At 45.8% G+C, this 20,627-nt stretch overlaps 4 protein-coding genes across 4 annotated transcripts in view; 3 read left to right on the forward strand and 1 right to left on the reverse strand.

Annotated features, from left to right (window-relative positions):
* Nucleotides 1-1,248: 1,248 nt before the first annotated feature.
* WBP11 (WW domain binding protein 11) lies at nt 1,249-11,592 on the forward strand. The gene is made up of 12 exons (XM_048938050.1): nt 1,249-1,385; nt 2,336-2,445; nt 3,280-3,311; nt 3,814-3,907; nt 4,100-4,296; nt 5,427-5,560; nt 6,141-6,340; nt 7,096-7,290; nt 7,884-7,985; nt 8,629-8,937; nt 9,552-9,734; nt 10,426-11,592. Exons 2-12 carry the CDS (start codon nt 2,382-2,384, stop codon nt 10,857-10,859), a joined length of 1,944 nt encoding a protein of 647 aa, XP_048794007.1. The 5' UTR covers nt 1,249-1,385; nt 2,336-2,381; the 3' UTR covers nt 10,860-11,592.
* A 1,277-nt stretch (nt 11,593-12,869) lies between these two features.
* On the forward strand, nt 12,870-13,311 carry LOC125690198 (histone H2A-IV-like). Its single transcript, XM_048938358.1, has one exon. It carries the CDS (start codon nt 12,901-12,903, stop codon nt 13,288-13,290), a length of 390 nt encoding a protein of 129 aa, XP_048794315.1. The 5' UTR covers nt 12,870-12,900; the 3' UTR covers nt 13,291-13,311.
* Nucleotides 13,312-15,146: 1,835 nt separating this feature from the next.
* On the forward strand, nt 15,147-15,887 carry LOC125690118 (histone H1). Its single transcript, XM_048938129.1, has one exon. The coding sequence runs from the start codon at nt 15,169-15,171 to the stop codon at nt 15,823-15,825; it is 657 nt and encodes a 218-aa protein (XP_048794086.1). The 5' UTR covers nt 15,147-15,168; the 3' UTR covers nt 15,826-15,887.
* A 122-nt stretch (nt 15,888-16,009) lies between these two features.
* Nucleotides 16,010-20,627, reverse strand: part of LOC125690211 (histone H2B 1/2/3/4/6) — a 108,230-nt gene continuing 103,612 nt past the window's right edge. Inside the window, exon 2 of the mRNA XM_048938389.1 lies at nt 16,010-17,219. Coding sequence (XP_048794346.1) covers nt 16,890-17,219 — 330 coding nt within the window. The 3' untranslated portion in view covers nt 16,010-16,889. The remainder of the gene's footprint in view (nt 17,220-20,627) is intronic.

The raw sequence follows: 20,627 nt of genomic DNA on the forward strand, positions 1-20,627 counted from the left end.
TCCAGCTGCAGAAGCAGTGCCATTTTGAGCGTTGCAAAGGCAGTTCCTCATTCCTGCTGTTTTCTGTGTGCAAATCTACACTCTAATTTAGGGAGAAAAAGAATGAGCTCACTACGTATCTCTGTGAGATTGTCAGCCACTGCTGTAGTAGAAAAGTGGAGTCAAACAGAAGCAAATCCGTTGTACTTTTCAGAGAGCTTACCCACATTTTCTTGAAAGCAAATTCTAAGCAGTGCCAGTGGAAGCAGGACACATAATGAAGAACCTAAAAATACAGTTTCTATTCACCTTTTGATTGATCCTTGATCCTGCTGGGCTTAGTGGAAGGATGACTTCCTTGAAAAAGCAGGTGCCTGAGATGTCCTCATGTCTATAAGATGCTGAAGGTGCTGGAGCCCAGCAGGAGGGAACCTTTCCCTCAGCGTATGGGGCAGAAGGCCGTGAGCCCACAGAAGCCTGGCCAGAACCCCAGGGAGCTGACCTCACAGTGGGGTACAGCACCTCCCACCCCCACAAGGGAGCCCTGAGGTTAAAAAGAAACACATGCTCTTTTCCCCTAGTCCAGCAAAAAAAGAATCTATGGGACTTGCTGATATCACTGGCAGTTGTGTAGTATATTTTTCTACTAGTCAGCAGACATCCCTAGGAGAAAGCAGTTGTGGTCGTCATGGTAACGCTTTGCCCGAGCCGAATATTGCCACAGTGAGAGACCCAGCCTCTGTGTGGAGCGGGCAACCTGCAAAGGCTCAGCAAGCTCTCTCTCTCTAGTGATACAGCGCTCGTCAAGGATGCTCATGGTAGAGGTGTTCCCACCACATCCCTCACGTATTCCCTCCCTGCTCTGCGTGTGGACACAGAATGAAGAATTAAATCTGCATAGTGCAGACGTGTTCTACATAAGCACAACCCCAATGAAGAAGGCAGCCAAAACGAGGCACTGCTAAGCAACCAACTGCCTCATGTGGCTGCTGAAGGTGTCAGTAAACATCACCTGCTTCCTTCTATCACAAACCAAAGACGGGGCAAGATTTAAATTATTTCCATTTAAATTATTTCCATTTATTTCTCACAGCACCTATTAAACAGTGAAAAAGTCTCACAGCAATTCAGATTGTTCAGTTTTATTTCCCAACCCTCCCCCAGACTGCCGCCGTCCCGGCAACCCCCGTGCGTGCCAGAAAGGCAGCGAGATCATAGAGTTGGCGCCGTGCTGCACTTGTGCTTTTACGACAGTCGTGCTTTACGGCGGTCGTGCTTTACCGCGGCGCGCCACTCCGTCCCCGTTCAAGATGGCGGCGCAGCAGCGGCGGGCAGCGCGGTGGTGGTAGAGGCCGCGGCGGCGGGAGGGAGCTGAGCTGCCTCGCCTTACCCCGCCGGGCCGAGTGGTGAGAGACAAGGGATGGAGCTGGGATGGGGAAAGGGAAAGGGAAAGGGAAAGGAAGCGGGGGGAGGAAGGTGGTTGGCGCTGCCGCCTTCTTCCTTTCCCCCAACATCCCTCGAGGTGGGGAGGCCTTCGTGTGCTTCACTGGAGACTTTATGCCTCGCTCCCCAGTGCTCACGAAGCATACGTTGGGTCGGTTGATTTTTCCCTCCTCCTTCACCGGTTATCTTGTGCGGACCCTCCTTTTTGCCCTAAAAGGATTTGGGATCAGGGTTTGAGAATGTTTTTCTCTTTGAGAAAGGCAATGCCTCTGACTGTATTTCAGCCATTACAGTTGACTGTAAGTTAAAGAAGTGCCCAAAGGTAGGAAAGAACTCTTTATTAGAATAATCTTTCCTTTCTGGTCATTGTGATGCAGCTTGAAACAGATGCAGATTGAGATGGCATAAGGGTAGTGGTCTGTGAGGAGAAAAACAATGTGTACAGAGTGCTTCTTGATGGATGTGGTGGTTGATGGTTGGTAGGGGAGAAGTCAAGGGCAACCTAAAAGTCTGGGAGGAAAAAGGATATATATGGGAAACATTTGAAGTAGAGGTATCTTAGGCGGTTAAGTGGAAAGCTAGAAAGGCTCTGACATGCTTATGTTATGGAAGGATACAATAAGATACAAATTTATTTTTCTAAAAGCAAGAAGCTTCCCAGTTCAAGCCATGAGGTGAAGAACAAACTGACTTGTTTAAAGTCTGCACTTAAAGTAGTTGTAAGTAAGTAGTTAAGTGGTACTTAATTAAAATAGGATGGTTTTGATGTGAATGCCTGAACTTGTGTAGGATTTGATAATCTTAGAATACTTGAGGTTTTCTTTGGTTTGTCAACCTACTAATACAAAGAGGACGAATAAGCACACGTGTCCTACTTATGCATAGGACCTGAAATTATGGTTATCTTTTCCAGGTCTTTCTCATTTGTTTTATTTTGAAGCAGAAGAAAAAAAGCCAAAATGGGGCGGAGATCTACATCATCCACCAAGAGTGGGAAATTCATGAATCCCACAGATCAGGCTCGTAAGTACCCATAAAAACTAAGCAAAAGGGAATGGGGAGTCCCAGGAAAGCAGATAAAGATCTTTCTCTGAGGGTAAGATCATCCATTCTGTCTGGGAACTGAGTTTCCCAAGCCCAAAAAGTACTGTTTCCATTTTGGCTGTAAAAGTTTCCAAGAAGACTACTAGCTTGCATGCTGTTGCTGTTCTGCACCATCTTTCCCTTAATTTTTACTGTAATTATCAGTGTTCTGTAGTTTTTATACTTAACAATTGGCTGAGCTGCTCCTTGAGGTGGAGGTAATCTATCTGAGGCTAGAATTTGTGTAACGTCACATTTTGCAAAGGCTCAGTTTACAGGAGGGGGTTGTCTAGCCTTTTCCTTTTTTGTAACATACTGCATTTTCAGTGCTACATAGAAACAGAAAAACCAGACTTCCACTGTGAGCATTCTTTGTTTCAGATGCATGTTCAAAGCCTGCATATTTTTAAAAGGCATTGTTTCTTGTTGACGCTACATTTCAGCAGCAATCTTTTACAATTGCATGCATCACTGTGCCTTTTTTTTGTCTGTTATTCTTTTCAGTATAAAAACATTGCTGCTTCTAGAGGCCTGAAGACTGCTATGTTGCATTTTCTTTCTATATGAAACATACAAAATAGATTTCTATTTCATACTGTGTTTGTCTATCAGTGGGAAGATGAGCTTTAAAATTTCCTTTTATTTAATGAAAAATTCAAAATGAATGAACTGTTGAGAAATAGTGCTTGTCCTGAAGAAGGAAAGGTTGTTTGCGGATTTGAGGCACTCTTTCAAGTTCTTTTTTCTCTCTTTCTTTTTCTTCCCTCTCTCTAGGAAAGGAAGCTCGGAAGAGGGAACTAAAAAAGGTACGTAAAGAGATCTGGAACATTTACTTGGCATTCCCTGTGCTTTGCATGATGTTTGTGATTATAAAGGGCCATGAATGGTGAATAGACTACAGTGTTTCAGTTGATCTTGTAAAATTTAGTTAGGAATATACTGTCCAAACAGTTAAGAAAACACAGGCAGAAATCTGGATTTGAGTTAAAACAAAACAAAAAAAAAAACATGGCATGATTCATTTTATTGTTTTTGTCAGTTGATTTATTTTACTGATTGTATGTGTCTTCATTGGAATGTATGAATTATAGAACCATCTGTAAATAGTGAGATAGGGGAATTACAACTCCTAGAGATATTCAAAACTTCTCCTGCTGATTTGTGCTGTGGTTAATATCTGCAAGGCATTTTGAGGTGCCTTTTTCTTTTTTCTATTAGATTGGGAGTGTTGACAGAGGATTGTTTAGCAAAAAGCTTTTCTTTCTCCTGTGTCACTTTTCTGATCTCCTTGATTTCTGATCTTCTTAGAACAAAAAGCAACGAATGATGGTACGAGCAGCTGTACTGAAGATGAAAGACCCAAAGCAGATCATCCGGGACATGGAAAAATTGGATGAGATGGGTGAGCAGGGGAGGTACTGGGTGTTGACGATAGCTGTCAAACACCGAGTATGTAAGTGACTTATAATTGGTCTTGATGGGGAAGACTTCCTGAAAATAGGAACTGAAAGTGGTTTGACGTTGTTTCATTAATCGTGGTTGTGGAGTAGAGTAACTTCTGAATCTTTGGCTTGCTTTTGCTGTCTTTGATTAGAGTTTAACCCAGTGCAGCAGCCACAGCTTAATGAAAAAGTGCTAAAGGATAAACGCAAGAAGCTCCGTGAGACTTTTGAGCGTATCTTACGGCTCTATGAGAAGGAGAATCCTGACATCTATAAAGAACTCCGCAAGTTGGAAGTGGAGTATGAGCAAAAGAGAGCACAACTCAGCCAGTATTTTGATGCTGTCAAGGTATTGCTTTTAATGTTGAGGCTTGTAACTGTGTACTGTGTAATCTTCATTTTCTCTTTAGGTATAATAGTTTAAAAAGGGGTCTTTATAAGAGACCAGTATATATTTAGTTAATATTAAGCACGTGTACTAGGTTTCTTAGTAACTCCAGTTAGAGTATTTCAGTGAAGACAGTGTGGAGGATGACTAGTCCGTATTTCTCCCTCTTATATTGATTTAATTTAATAATAGATTAGATTAAAGGAAAACTTACATTGCAGATCGATATTGGGATCTATTTTCTGTATTAAGGAGAGAGAGAGAGAGCATATGAGTGTGTGCAGCTGGTATTTCTGTTAAATCTTGTATGGGGACTGCTAAATCATGGCCTGAACCTCTGATTGACCACCTGAGATGAGCAGTGAGTCAGCCCTGGGAGCACAGGTGAAGGCAATTCACCTGTGCAACTGGAAGGGGTGGAACCTGGCTCCACCTCTCCTAGACTCCATTTAAGAGCTGACTACCACTGGGGAAGGATCTCTTCTGGAGATCGCTCCCCCTGGAGTCTTCTCAGTGAGCCCAGGACAAGGGTAAGCTTTCCATCCTTCCTTCTTTAGTGTGATAACCTTTTTGGTCTAACTTTCCTGTATATTTCTAAACTATAACATCTGTATACTCATTGACTACACGAATCTGAATCTGCAAATGGTTATTTGTCATTCATTAAGGAACGTTCTGTGACATTTTTCCCAATTGTACAGAAAAATACAATGTTGCACATGTGCAAGTATTTTAAATTTTCTTTTTCTGGGGCATGCTGAGCCTATGATTGAAGTTTTTTGGATGCTCAGGAGGTGTAGGCATACTTGCCTGCATTTTTTTTTTGTTTTGTTTTGGGGATAGAAGGTTTAAAGCTGATGATGTGTTTGGGTTTGACTGAAAGACAAAAGCTTTTCATGCGTGCTCTACATGTGTGAGTTGTTTTGTACTGAAAGCATTTACTGCAGCGTTGACTGCTGTAAGGCAGCATGCCTGTGTAACAGACTTTTGGCAAGTGATGGCAGGTCCCATGTGCTGAGTGTTCTTAAAGGTAATAAGGCTGTACAGTAGCTTCTGTGGAACTCAATTATTATTTTTTTTTCTTCCCTCAGAATGCTCAGCATGTTGAAGTGGAAAGTATCCCTTTACCTGACATGCCTCATGCTCCCTCCAACATTCTTATACAAGACATTCCCCTTCCTGGGGCCCAACCACCTTCTATCCTCAAGAAGACATCAGCCTATGGGTAAGAGGAAAAGGATGCTTGGAAGGGGAAGAAAAACAGGAACTCTTTCTCTTACTAGGAAAGAGCTGGGGTTGGAAGCGGGAGTAATATTGAGGAGCAGAAATTGGAAATTCTGTGGGAGTTAATTGGTGGTTTTTTTTTTTTTTTTTTGTTTTTTTTTGTTTTTTTTTTTTTGTTCTGTTTTGACTGAAAAACCTCAATCTTTCCTTCCTATTAGATTTTCTGTTTAAACTGATTTGGGTAGTATTTGGTACCTTTTTGTCTTTCTGTTTATTGGTCAAACTTAAAGCCCTGCCTCATTGTTTGAACGTAAATACCCCTTGATCTGTCAGACAGTTGTTCTTTTTTTTTTGTCTTGCTAGTATATTCAGTTTAGACTCCTTGTTTATTTGTGTATCTGGCTCTCAAGTTAGTACTAGTTCTTCCTATGCATGCATATATATATATATATATATATATATATATATATATATATATATTTTTTTTTTTTTTTGAGTAGTCTGATTTCACCAACTTGTTGCATAAGCAATTTGTTTCTTGTTGTGATTTTTCTGGTTTTCATTTTCTGTCTTATTTCCAGACCACCAGTTCGTTCTATTTCTATGCTTCCTCCTCCTGGGCTCGGTGTTCCACGTTTACCTCCTGGCAGGAAGCCCCCAGGACCTCCTCCAGGACCACCCCCACCACAGGTCCTACAGATGTATGGTCGTAAAGTGGGTTTTGCTTTGGACGTGGCTCCTCGAAGGCGAGAGGAAGACGTTTCTTACGGTTCTGAACCAGGCAAGGATTTTCCTGTCTCTTTCTGGGTTCTTGACCTCTTTGTTTTGCTGTGAATAGTACTGCTGTGAACATGGTGCACTCTAGATAAGGTGTTGTCTGGATAATGTGTTTGTACTACTTGAAGAACTCTTTGAGTGATTTGCAATCCTGAGGTGATTCCAATATATTTCATAACATTTGCAGTTTTGTTGTTGAATGTATTTCTAAATGCTGTATTTTTTAATTTTAGCTTGCAGATAGTTTTTCATTATATTGGGTAAACTGAGTTTTCCCGTGTGGTCTTAGCGGGGCTGAAATGTGTTTTACTCCATTTTTAAGGAGATAGTGTGTGTATTTGCAGAGAAGTAATCTTCCCCCTGCCCCCCACCTTGCATTAAAACCCAAGAAAACAAACAAAAACTGTAACACCAAATCTGAGGATGCATTTTTAAACAGTTACTGTATTTTCCATAGAGACTTCTACAAATGGGAATGTCAGCCTCACTGCATACCAAAAAGGACTGAAGTATTTCTAAGGGGGAAGTTGTGTAATTCAGTTCCCTTCACTTATTTACTGTGCCAGTTAATCAACTGTTAATAGGAAACCTTACCAATATGCTCCCCAGAATACATTAAGAATGTGTTAAATAGCAAATTTTGACAATACGTTCACTCTGTTGCTAGGAAGATTTTTCTTACTATGAACTTAAAATATTCTGCCTTTCACACCAGTGTGCTTGGAGTTCATGTCTTTCTTAATACTTTGCTTTTCACAGGGCAGCGAGGGCATGATGATGATATGTCCAGTACAAGTGAGGATGAAGGCTATCCTGAGGATATGGATCAAGACAAGCATGATGAGAGTAGTGATGATAGTGACAGTGATAGGTCAGATGCAGACAGTGAAGGTGAGGACTTCCCACATCGTGATAATGACAAGGAGAGGGAAGGCGGAGAAGAAAAGAAATCAGGTATGATGGGAATTTATGGACTGGGCTTCTGAGTTTTCAGAAGAAAAGTACTACTAAACAGTGTTTTGTCTGTTCTCCTTACTGTGGGGTAGGGGAAAAAAGTGGTCTGTTCAGCCAATGAACTCTGTTGTAGGTCACTTAAATTCCACCTGAACAATTTTATTAATGAATGGAAACTACCAAGAAGTTCACTATCTGAACGTGCAACATTTTTCACCTGAAGCATTGAAATAGCAAAGGACTCCATGAAAAATTAAGCCTTACTGTAAAATATACTCACTCTTTGGTGACTTGAATAGTATTTCTGTGATGGCTGCACTATTGGATGATTTCTCTTGGTTGTTTAAAAGGATTCCAATTGACAGAAAATCCTAGGTTACCAAATCTTGAGAAGATTGGGAAGATGGCTCTTAACTCTTATTTAGGAGTATCATTATGTCATAATGATGTATTTTCTGCGTCAAGTGGAAGACTTCGATGTATTTCATACACACATTCATTTTTGTGTTTTAATATATGTGTATTTTATATTTACTGATTTATTCTGTTCCCTCTGCCATTTTTTTTTTTTGTCTGTGCTTTGCTTTCCCCAGGTCACAGCGTACGGTTTGCAGACATGCCTGGGAAATCACGGAAGAAGAAGAAGAACATGAAAGAGCTGACTCCACTCCAGGCCATGATGTTACGAATGGCAGGTGGGTGATATGCCTCCTCTCAACGTATCCCTACCATTAGATTTGCAGATCAGGTTTCCTGGTGAACTTAATTTGCACAATTCCGTTTTATAGAGGTAAATGCATTACTGCCATACTGTAAAATCTACTAAGTGTGTAAAATGTGGTTGGTTTTAATTTAGATTATTATTTTTAGCCTAGTGTGCTCAGCCTGTAATCTGCAAGGTTCAATACTTCCTAATAATATCCTTTTGAAGAAAGGTATTAACCCACAGAGTCCAGATTTTTCATTTTAAATAGACACAAAGACACATGTATTTTTTTTGGGGGGGAAGGAGAGGAAAGGAAGCTGGGAGAAGATGGGTTTCTTAGAAGTGGTGATTATGTCTAGTTTGGGGGCTAAATATAAAAAAAAAAATAAAAGAACTTTTATCTCCCACAAACTCAAATAACTGGTGTTCAGATTTATTAATAGAAGTTTCAGTGCCCCCTGGAAAGCAGAACTATCTAGTACTTCTTTGCATTTTGTGTGTATTAATATCGTCAGTTTTCTTTCCTTTGAGGTGAACTTTTCCTTTTTTTTTTCTGTTCATTCTTATTTAGTGTTTTATGTTGACAAAGTTGATACTTGTGGACTGATATTTATAAATGTGTCTGCTTCCAGGTCAGGAAATCCCAGAAGAAGGGAGAGAAGTGGAGGAATACTCAGAAGAAGAAGAAGAGGAGGAAGATGACTCAGAGTCTGAAGACACATCACAACAGCAGCAGCAGCAACAGCAGCACAGTGAGGAAGCTCTTGCAGAGACTGGGTCATCTACTGCAGCCTCAACTCAGCAGCAGTCTTCACAGGCCGTTGCTTCGGGTCAAATACAGGCACCTCCTATGCCTGGGCCACCTCCACTAGGACCACCTCCAGCCCCTCCACTGAGACCCCCAGGGCCACCCACTGGCCTTCCTCCTGGCCCTCCACCTGGTGAGTATTTAATTTGATTTGTTTTGAAGAATGCAGGCTCTTAGTATTACAGATGGTTTATGGGTGTCGGGGTTATGAAGCTGCAGGGCGTATTACACGTTAAGTACAGAAGCCCAGTGTGGTATTTGCTGAGACCTGTGAGGTTTCTTCCATGGTCAGTCTGTGGTTTTCTTAACGTCTTCCCCCAGTTTTGTTTCTGACATCCCCTAGAAGGGGAACCTCAAACCTCAAAGCAGCTATTTTCAATAGAGTGAAAAAACTTTGTGCTTCTCAGGCCAGAATCACAGCCTGAAGAGACTAAAATACTTTCATTTCTAGCCGTTTAAGTTCAGATAACCATACTTTATTAGCTGTTCTCAATTGTTGCTTCAATACATGGGGAAAAGCCTTTCTCGAAGATGGAGAAAATATTTGTATTTGAATATAACCAAGAAGCTTTCTTGGTTCTACAACTGTTGCCTTTTCCTGAGACAACTTAAAAGATTTGGTTTAATCAGGCAGCTGGCTAGTATGAGAACACCTCTGAAGTTCCTGTTGAGAATCTTCAGTATTAGCAGGTGGGATTGTTCTTGTATCCACGAACCTAAGTTCTTCTCCTACATGTATGCTTCCAGGAGCTCCTCCTTTCCTGAGACCTCCTGGTTTACCAGGGCTGCGTGGGCCTTTACCTCGACTTCTACCACCGGGTCCCCCGCCTGGGCGACCCCCAGGCCCTCCCCCCGGTCCCCCACCTGGTCTTCCCCCAGGCCCTCCTCCACGTGGACCCCCTCCTCGCCTGCCACCTCCTGCCCCACCAGGTAAAGTACTGTGCTTCGGAGCCAGCTTTTTCCCTACTTTGTCTTCCCAGTTCTCTATGATCTTTGTTTTGGTGATCAAGGCAGTATATCTAATTGGAGTATCAGATACTCCTTTAGACCTTAAATAGTTCCCTACTGCCAGTTTGCCTTTGTTCTTGTATGTGCAGCTAAAGGTATGCCCTTAGGTTCTTTCTGATTTGCTCCTTGATGCCATTTCTTTATAATAACAAATAATTCCATACTGCTATGCGTATTTTGATAGTGAGAGACCTGGCACTTATAATAAAAAGTTTCAGTGTTTAAACGTGTGCTGCACTGTTTCTGTATAGGAGATAGTGTGTTGTGATTTTTTTTGTTTTGCTGGCTAGTGCTTCTGATTTTGAAATTCCAGTGGGATAATTAAGGAAGCTTTTCAGATTTTAACTTTGAAAATTGAAGGAGAGCAATACACAGGCTCTTCTGGCTTCCCAAGTCTGCTGAGCAGTTTTCTTGTCTTAATTCAGCTTCCTTCCACCTTCTTGTTGGGAGCTATCAAGTGGTGCAATACTTGTCCCTGTTTCCCCTTCTCTAAAGCCAGCGGCTCTGCACTTTGTTGACAGTCTTTGGCTTTGTGAGCCTGTGCATTATTTTTGTCCAGAGATTTTAGGAATCCCAGGTAGAGTCAGCTCACCTTTTCTGTTCTTCTTTACAGGTATCCCTCCTCCTCGCCCAGGCATGCTGCGGCCACCTCTGGTGCCTCCATTAGGACCTGCCCCGCCTGGGCTTTACCCACCAGCTCCTCTTCCAAACCCTGGTGTTCTGAGTGCCCCACCCAGCTTGATTCAACGTCCCAAGGCGGATGACACCAGTGCAGCCACCATTGAGAAGAAGGCCACGGCTACTATCAGTGCCAAGCCACAGATCACTAACCCCAAGGCTGAAATCACTCGCTTTGTGCCCACTGCCTTGCGAGTGCGCAGGGAGAATAAAGGGGCTTTGGCTGCCTCTCAGAGAAAACAGGATGATGAGCCTGCTCTCCCATTAACCAAAGCTGCCCCTAAGGCTGGATCGTCTGCCCCTATCTCTGTACAGACAAAGGATGATGTGTATGAAGCCTTCATGAAGGAAATGGAAGGTCTTCTCTGACCTGTCCCAGTCAGCTTTCCTGCCCTCTGAACACAGATCAGGCCACCACAGAGGAAGAAGGAGAGGTCTTTCTGCAAGCAATGAAAGGGCTCGCATGACAGGGAAAGGTTCCCTACTACCCATGGGTTAACTTGCCAGTATGCTCTGAGTAGAGACTGCTGCAGGTGAGGTGCAGCCAAGTCTTTCCTTTCAGAGCTAGCGTGTCCACTTGGAGCAAGGGAATTACAGTCAGTAAGGCAACTCTGCTTCCCTTGAGTCCTCCCAGTTCCTTGGAGGAGGTGATGGTGCTCTGTGGAGGGGGCATAGGAGTTGGGGCTGACTTTGCTCTTCCTTAATCCTTTTACATCCTGAATGCTCTGGTGAGGGTAGTGGAGCCAATTTTTAAGGAGCCAGAAAAGCGTTAGCAGAATTTCATACACACGTGGTTGTCCAGTTTTTATTTTCTGCATTGTTCCTTTCTGTAAATATTTTATAATCCTGTTTTGTTTTTAGTTGCAGTGAGATCAATCATCTTTCTTCCGGGGTAGTCAGGGCGGTCATTTGTTGCGTATACTGTACACTGGAATTTTGCACCCTGTCCCCTTAACCGTCATCTTGATGGCTTTTCATTGGCAGGGGAACCTTCATTTTGTCTTGTGAAAGACAATAAATATTCAGTGTATCAAAATATTGGCTTCCTTGTGGTATATGTAAATCTAGCATATAGGTGGAAAAGGAGGTGGTTCTTATTTTCTAGTATTAAAAAATGTTTTACTTGAAATACTGCTTTAGTTCAATAAACTATACTGACAGAGTCAATATTCCAGAAATCATTGCAAGAAACAAATACTTGCAGTCTGCATCAAATGGGAACAAAACTTACTGGGTTCTTGTAGACAAAACCATTGTTAGACCTGGGGGATGAGCTGTGTAGGCAGTAAGACTTTCCCAAATGCTTCCTCAGAGAGGGAACTGCGTTTTCAAAATACTTAAGTTCTGTCTGAAGCACTGAATTTGAGCACAAGATCAGGAATTGGTTATTTATGAGAGTGCATTTATCTTGAAAAAGGCAACAAAATGGGTACTGTTACGAGAGCATAGAAGAGAGTGGGAGAACTTTGTCCCTGTTCAAGGGCTTACACTGAATGACTTCTAGTGAATGATTTCTATCCAGGCTGGTGGCTGAGTATATAGGACATAAATGCTCCTGTTCTTAGTCAGCCAGACTGGTGAATACCTCAAACAGTACCTTTAGTTGGCTGTAAGCCTCAGGCTGAGTATTAATGACTCAGCCTTACCCTTTGATTTTGTTTTCCTGGATTCTGGAAGCAAGCAGAAGAGCTGGATTTGTCTATGCAAATCCTCTAGGGAATACTCCATTCGTTTTCTGCAAAGGGTCTGAAGCCAGGCAGGGCACTGCTGCATCCTCTGTGATGCTCTCCTTCAGGACTTTCTTTTGGATGAACTGCAAAGGTACTGTATGTGGAAACCAGATGCACGTAGGGCTGACGCTTTAGCAGAAAGACCCGGTCTCTGATTCGCCTTAAGCTAAATCAGTGTGGGGGGGGCTTCTCTTCTTTGCCTTTAGTGCAGATCTAAGTGAAAAGAGCACAAAGGGGTGACTTCTTCCCATTGCTTTTACCAAAGCAGCGGGAGCTGGGGCTGCTCGTGCTTCAGTCTGTTCATTCACGTCCTCGCCTGGACCCTCAGCATCGTGCAAGCGGTGGGCGATGGCACGGAGGTCAAATCCAGCGCCGAGCGCTGCTGCCAACCCCGCTATCAAACCGCTCAGAAACGACAGCGAAACCAATTGCCGGGGACGCCACGCCCACCGCCGCGGAGCGCTGATGAAATGGGGGTGCGCGGAGCCGGGCAGCCGCCCGCCGCCCATTGGGTGGATTTGGATCCGCGGCGCCATTGGTCAGAGCGAGAGAGAGAGCGCGCCAGCCAATCGGAAAGCGAGCCGGGCTGCTTCGGGAGGCTATAAAAGGTGAAGGGGAGGGAGCGTAGCCACACGTGAGTCGCGTCAGCAGGGCGGTGGTTGGTGGTGCTGGTAGGAGCGATGTCGGGCCGTGGGAAGCAGGGCGGGAAGGCGCGCGCCAAGGCTAAGTCGCGTTCATCACGAGCCGGGCTGCAGTTCCCCGTGGGCCGCGTGCACCGGCTGCTGCGCAAGGGCAACTACGCGGAGCGGGTGGGCGCCGGCGCCCCGGTGTACCTGGCGGCCGTGCTGGAGTACCTGACGGCCGAGATCCTGGAGCTGGCGGGCAACGCGGCCCGCGACAACAAGAAGACGCGCATCATCCCCCGCCACCTGCAGCTGGCCATCCGCAACGACGAGGAGCTCAACAAGCTGCTGGGCAAGGTCACCATCGCGCAGGGTGGGGTGCTGCCCAACATCCAGGCTGTGCTGCTGCCCAAGAAGACTGACAGCCACAAGGCTAAGGGCAAGTAAAAGCTGAGGAGTGATCCTATCTCCAAGGAACCCAAAGGCTCTTTTCAGAGCCACCCACTTCCTCGTAAAGGAGCTGCAGATCCCAAAAATATCTGTGTTGGCTTTGCTGCTAAAAGTCAGGTGTTAGCATGAAGATAGCATATTAGGGTAAACGCTAGATGTGATCAAATAATTTACTAAAAGCTGAATGTGTGCTAGAAGACCACAAAGTCAGATTTTGTGTTAAAGGAATCTGTTTGGTAGGGGTGAGAAAGGCAAAATGTTGAATATTGCTGCAAGAGCCATCAGCAAGGTTTTTCCAGTCTGTATCAAGCTGAGAGCTCGCTGGTCCCCCTGGGGAGCTTGTCCTGCCCCAGCAGTGCCTGGAGGCTCAGTCATTCCTTCTCTGGGCACTCCAAGTTAATTTTTAATGCAGTTTTGCCATGGCTTTGTCCAAGCTGTGCCTCTACTGCATTACACCTGGATGAGAGCTGTGTGAGCTAAGGAGAAATGCTGCCAGCTTTGGCTGCACTTCATCCACACCAATGAACACTGTAATAGAGATGTTGACAGAAACAGACATCACCATTCATAGGTCAGAGAGCACATTTTAATAAAACAAGAAATTACAGGAAGCAAAATGATGTTACGTTGTAGTGCCACAAATGGTTACAGGTGGCTGTGGGAAAAACAAGGGTTGCAGACAGCAATGGAAACAGCGCAGAGAAATAGAATGAACATTTTCTGATATGGGAAAAAAAACAGAATTGGAATGAGCACTTCTTGGTATGAGAAATTAAATGCGTTTATTCCATGGCCTCGATGATGTCTGCCAGAGGCTCTCCCCCTCCTGCTGGCAGAGTAACAGGGCCTGTAGAGCTGCAGATGCTTCTGACACTGCTTCCAGGGTGGGAGTTGGGCTCTGCATGGTAACTGTGGGGTATGCAGGGTGCACTCTGCAGGGAGAGCCCTGATGACAGTGCAGGGGAATGGGAAACCGCTTGCAGCAGCGTCTGCCTTGGTCACGCTGACTCAGATGTCCACCAAACCAGACCAAAATAAAAACACATCTGAGGGATGGAATTTGGAGTACTGACTGCAGTGATCAGTGAGATCTGCTCCCGTGTCAGCCCCTTGGCTGAGCTGCTCAGTGCCTCTGTGGAACAGCAGCAGGGATGGATCCCTGTATGCAGGTGCACCAGCAGTGCAGTGCAGTGCTCTGAGGCCATCTCCTCCCGGGGCAAGAGAAGTCCTTCAGGGGATGTCAGGCTGCTCCTCACCTTGCAGCATCAGGCACTCATTTAATTGATTTTTATTATTTTTAATGGGTCAAAGGACTGGGGACAAAGGAGCTAATTTCTAATCCATATTCAGTGCTCTGTATGAGCCTGTGTTACTTCCTCCTCTTTGAAATCAATTTGCGATGAAAATAACGACTCCAGCTCCTGGGTTTCGGCTCAGATTAAGAGAAGACCCTTTAAAGAACAATAATTCATTGCTCTGGGGGTGCAACTTCCCACGGTGCGGATTTTATTTAGAAGGAAAAACAAAAGTTTCTGTCTCCCGAGGTCTGCCCAGGTCCAGGACTCGGGGTTTATCGGCTCTTTTTTAACTCACCCTTCGCCTCTCCGGAGAGAAACTCCGCCCGTGGCAGCAGCAGCCTTTGCCCTCCGCGCCGCTGTGACTTGGGGCGAATAGGTGGCGGAAATTGTAGAAAAAACGCTCTTTTTCGCCTCTTAAGAAACACAAAATGAGCGGGGAGAAGGGAGCTCTGCGCCGTGCGGCGGGGCGGGCTCTGCAAAGCACCAATCACCGCGCGGCTCCGCTCTATAAATACGAGGCCGCCGACTTGCTCCAGGCCCAGTGGTTCCCCCCGATCTGTGGACGACGGCCGTCACCATGTCGGAGACCGCGCCCGTTGCCGCGCCTGCGGTGTCCGCGCCCGGCGCCAAGGCGGCCGCCAAGAAGCCGAAGAAGGCGGCGGGCGGCGCCAAAGCCCGCAAGCCCGCGGGCCCCAGCGTCACCGAGCTGATCACCAAGGCCGTGTCCGCCTCCAAGGAGCGCAAGGGGCTCTCCCTCGCCGCGCTCAAGAAGGCGCTGGCCGCCGGCGGCTACGACGTGGAGAAGAACAACAGCCGCATCAAGCTGGGGCTCAAGAGCCTCGTCAGCAAGGGCACCCTGGTGCAGACCAAGGGCACCGGCGCCTCCGGTTCTTTCAAGCTGAATAAAAAGCCGGGCGAGACCAAAGAGAAAGCGACTAAGAAGAAACCTGCAGCCAAGCCCAAGAAGGCACCGGCCAAGAAGCCCGCGGCTGCTGCTAAGAAGCCCAAGAAGGCAGCGGCAGTGAAGAAGAGCCCCAAGAAAGCTAAGAAGCCGGCGGCTGCTGCCACCAAGAAGGCAACGAGGAGCCCCAAGAAGGCAACCAAGGCTGGTCGCCCCAAGAAGGCTGCCAAGAGCCCAGCCAAGGCAAAGGCGGTGAAACCCAAAGCTGCCAAGCCTAAGGCGGCCAAACCCAAGGCAGCCAAGGCAAAGAAGGCAGCAACCAAGAAGAAGTAAGATGACAGAAGAAATTCGAGTCTGCTCGTTTAAATAAACCCAAAGGCTCTTTTAAGAGCCACCCACTTACTTTCAAAAAGAGCTGGAATGCTGCGCGAACCGCGGCAGCGCAACTAATCATCTCAGTTGCGGAGATTCAGATTTGGGCGCGCTAGTTGCAACTCACATGGGAGATAAGAGCCCCTTCCATTATGGGCTACGTGCAGTTCGGGAGCGAGGCGCCAGCAGCGGCGCTTCCCAGCCGGGCGGGGCGGTGCCAACCTCGGGTCCTACTTGGGGAGGGGTTTAAAGAACCCGCGCTGGGCTGTCATTGGTCCGGCTCAGCACCAACCCCCTCCCGGCACCGCCCCCGCTCCCGTCCCGCACGTCTGCGGAGCCGCTCGCTCGTCCCCGCCTCATCCCGCCCCCGGGTCCCGGTGCGGGAACCGCCGCCTGCGCGGCTCTACGGCTGCTTTTGCCTAAGGGAGAAACAGCGTGCGGTCCTTCCCCGTCCGGTGATGGAGTGCGCGACAGGGGAAAGGGAAAAGAGCGCTGCTGGTTCGAAACAGCGACGCCTCGGGGACTGTTTTTCATCCGTTTATTAATGAATTAAATAGACAGAAGATTATTCTTTAAGGGTGGTCTGCTACAATGTATGTAACGCGAACTTTTTATTTTCTATTAGGAATGCATTTCTAGAGTAAGATAAAATATTCTTGGTATAGCTTTTATCACAAGAATCAAAAGCAAAACGAAGCACTCACCTTCCCGACGGGGTCCTGACAGCAGAGAGCAGCAGTGGCTGCTGCTGGAATACCGTGTACCCTGCTGCAGCAATAGCACAGTTACCGAGCAACCCCGTTAACTCCATGAGTTGCTACTGCTCAATTAATTCGGAACTGAGACCTCCAAAATGCTCAACTAAGCGATTATTTTTTTTGTTATTTATACCTCAAGCACTCGCATTCGTTTCACTCTATTAAAAACCTACGCTACACCCCTCAGAAGTAACACAGCCCTTTTACTAGAATAAATGGTGGCTCTGAAAAGAGCCTTTGGGTTAAAATCGAGTAATCCGCACCACTCTACTTGGAGCTGGTGTACTTGGTGACCGCCTTGGTGCCCTCGGAGACCGCGTGCTTGGCCAGCTCGCCGGGCAGCAGCAGCCGCACGGCCGTCTGGATCTCCCGCGACGTGATGGTCGAGCGCTTGTTGTAGTGCGCCAGGCGCGACGCCTCGCCGGCGATGCGCTCGAAGATGTCGTTGACGAACGAATTCATGATGCCCATGGCCTTGGACGAGATGCCCGTGTCGGGGTGCACCTGCTTCAGCACCTTGTACACGTAGATCGAGTAGCTCTCCTTGCGGCTCTTCTTGCGCTTCTTGTCGCCCTTCTTCTGGGTCTTGGTGACCGCCTTCTTGGAGCCCTTCTTGGGGGCGGGCGCGGACTTGGCCGGCTCAGGCATAGCTACTCCTCGACAATCCTTTCGGCGCAGCGGAGTGCCGGCTGCTGGCACTGCTCACCTCTTTATAGGGGCTGTATGCAAATCTACGGCCTTCGCTATCTGCGTTCTGATTGGATAACGGAGCCCGTGACGTGTCGCTCCGTACGAGCAGCTCTCTAATTGGTCCATCGCAAATCCCACTGCTACTGGCTAACAATTCAAATCCCATCCACCAATCACAGTGAGCTCTTTCAATCTCAGCTCAGCGGCGAAACTCGGCTTCCATCCGCGGCTAGTGGGGGCGCAGCCGGGGCCGCGCTGTGCCTCCCGCTGCCTGGGCGGGGGTAGTAGGTACAGACAGCAGTCTCCGAGGGGAAAACAAAACAAAATGCCGGGATAAAGCTGAGAGTTTTCTCCACCTTTTTTGTTTTCCCCTCATCAAAATGAAATATACCTGAATACTTATGGAATAGCCTACACTCACAGCAGCTACAAATACATCCTGAAAAAGTATACTGCCTCTGGCATGGTCATCTTTGTTATGTGTTTTAAATGAGATCTTCTGACCTATATGGCTTGGTTTCCAGAACATTAAATAGGATGAAAGCTCTCATTTAATCAGCAGATTGAAAGAACATTGACTTTTTTTTTTTTTTTTTTTTTTAACTGTAACAAATATTGGATTCATTTCTTTCAAAGACAAAAAATAATCTTAGTAGTGAAACTAAATCTGGACTTATAACTGAGTTTTGAATTCAGCATGAATCAGAAAATCAAGCCCTATTCTTGCTGAAGTTATTTCAGTACCCATGAGGAAAATACAATTGTTTAAACCAATTGAAGTGATTTTGTGGCGTGTAGAATTCTGATGTGCTTATATACACACACACGATGACAGAGAAAGTGTTCTGCACTATAGTTGTAGCCTGTATTTTCAGAAAAATCACACTTACATTTTTTCTTTAAATTGTTTTGTACAAATATAAATTTTAACTATAGACTGATCTTTGGTAGAGTTATAATAAATTTTCAAAATAATTTATTTCTGATTGGAGCTAGGACTACAACACAGTTCATATCATTGCTATAATAATGCCTTTTTCTTTTGCTACCTCTGAGTCCATTCAAAGCCTAGAATTCCTGGGTATCACATGAGACAGTTGGCATAGGCCTACAGAAGAAACCCAGTTGGCATACCTAAATGGAGATGAAAAGGATTAAACTGCTAAAATCACAACCAAACCTTATTCTTTAGGATTTCTAAAATTTTCTAAAAAATTCTGATGGAAACAACACAACTGTTATCTTTTCACACTATGGCACATTTTAATACCTACCTCCTCACATGTATGCCTTTCTTTTGGCATAAAAATAATGCAGGAAAGCACTGAGATCAGCTCTGCCAAGCTGTGGCTGCTCTCTGAGCATCTATGAACTCCTCTGTGGTGCAAATATGGCTGCGCCTTCACAGATCAGTATACATTGGGAGTGCTAAGGGTGGAATAGCAGGAGAGAGCTCTGCACAAATGCTGCTGGACAATACTCTTATTCTGTGGTTGCAAGTCAGAAATACAGTTCTGTCAGTGTCTATTGCCTATACACCTGAGCATCATCTTGGAATTCAAGTTTACCTTCCCAAGAGCAAGAGCTCCAGAAAAAACGAACAATCAGAGTCCATTAATTTACAAGTGGAGACAAAAAGACTGAAGTGCAGTGACAATTGTTGGAGATATATCATAGAATGGCTTAGCTTGAAGGAGAACTCAAAGCCCACCCGGTCGTGCCCCGTGCCGTTGGCAGGGTGACCCCACCAGCTCAGGCTGCCCAGGACCCCATCCAACCTGGCTTTGAACCTCCAGGGATGGGGCACTCACAGTTTCTCTGGGCAGTCTGTGTCAATGCCTCACTGCCCTCTGAGCAAGTTATTCCCCAGCAGCCAATGTAAATCTCCCCTCTTTTAGTTTAAAGCCAGCCCTCCCTTATCCTATCTCCATCTACCCATGTAAAAAAATACTGATCTACTTTCTGCTTATAAGCTCCTTTTAAGTTTAGGAAGACTGCAATATGGTCACCCTGGAACCTTCTCTGGGCAGAACTAGCCAAGCCTCATCAACCTGACTTTGTTTCTGAACTTGATTTCATTTAGTTGAATGTATTTTCATCTTGAAATACAAAGATAACAACCAAGATGTTCTGGGAACTGTTACAGAATAAGTAGATATTGAAGAGGAATACCTAGTTACTAGCACATAGCATCAGAAGTTATTAAAATATTGGAGACAAAGCACACCTTAGAATCACATTTTAAAAGCCTACTTATAAAGTTAACAGTAGCAACTACACTTCAAGAACTTCTGACTGAAATACGAAGCATAGCTCCATTACTCTGTACATACGGCCATTTACAGGGGCAGATTTTCTATCTTGATAAGATGCCATAGCTCACATTTCCACATCATGAAAAAACTGTTGCAGACAGATGGATAGACAGAAGAAAAAGATGAAAGAATAAAGGGGCAGTGGGAATTTTTCAATCATTTTCAACGATAAGAAATGTTTACTCACTTTAGATCTCAAAAACTGAATAAGGTGATAAAATTCACTAAAGTGGTGTTTTTTAAAAATGCAGAATAAAAACTATAGAAATAAAATCACAAAAGGGATAATTTGGGAGGCTGTGGATCAACAGAACACAGCTACTTGAAAAGAAAAAACATAAAAGTAACCAATACCACATTCTCCAAAGGACATGCAACAACCCATTCATTTTAATGGGTGCGTATGAGCCCCAAACCTCTGCCTTCATCAGCACATCAGTCCTGTAAACAAAGCCCCAGTATCTTTCGGTGAGACATAAACAAGGCAGAGACAATGGATTTAACCCCATCTCTCCTCCCAAAAAGAGCGGGCACCACAAACCAAAAAAAGGAAAAAACAAACAAAAAACCCGAAAAGATGTGGACATAATGCTGCTGTGCCTTCCCTAACAACGACGGATTTGCACCGCCGCAACCCCCCAACTGTACAAGCACCGCGAAATGGCGGCGGCGAAGCTCCGGGGAGGAGATGGGAGCGGCGCTCCGGCCCCGCCGCCGCCGCCATTGGTTGGCATTTGCTACAGAGCCGCGGCCGGCAGCGACCCGCTCTCACGCCGACAACAGCGACGGGGAGCCAGGCGGCAAGAGAAAGCGGAGAAAGGCAGGCGAACAGCAGCGAGGCCGGACCGTAAAATCGACTCCGCAACGCACAGAGACGGCCGGAAGCGATAACTGGGCCGGCCGAAGACGCGGAGCAACACCCGCCCTCCGCCCAAAACCGGGGGAAAGACCGGAGAAGGCCCCGCCCCCAGCCCGCCCCACCGCTCCCCTCCCATCCCCT

This window comes from Lagopus muta, chromosome 1, assembly GCF_023343835.1.
Source record: "Lagopus muta isolate bLagMut1 chromosome 1, bLagMut1 primary, whole genome shotgun sequence".
NCBI lineage: Eukaryota > Metazoa > Chordata > Aves > Galliformes > Phasianidae > Lagopus > Lagopus muta.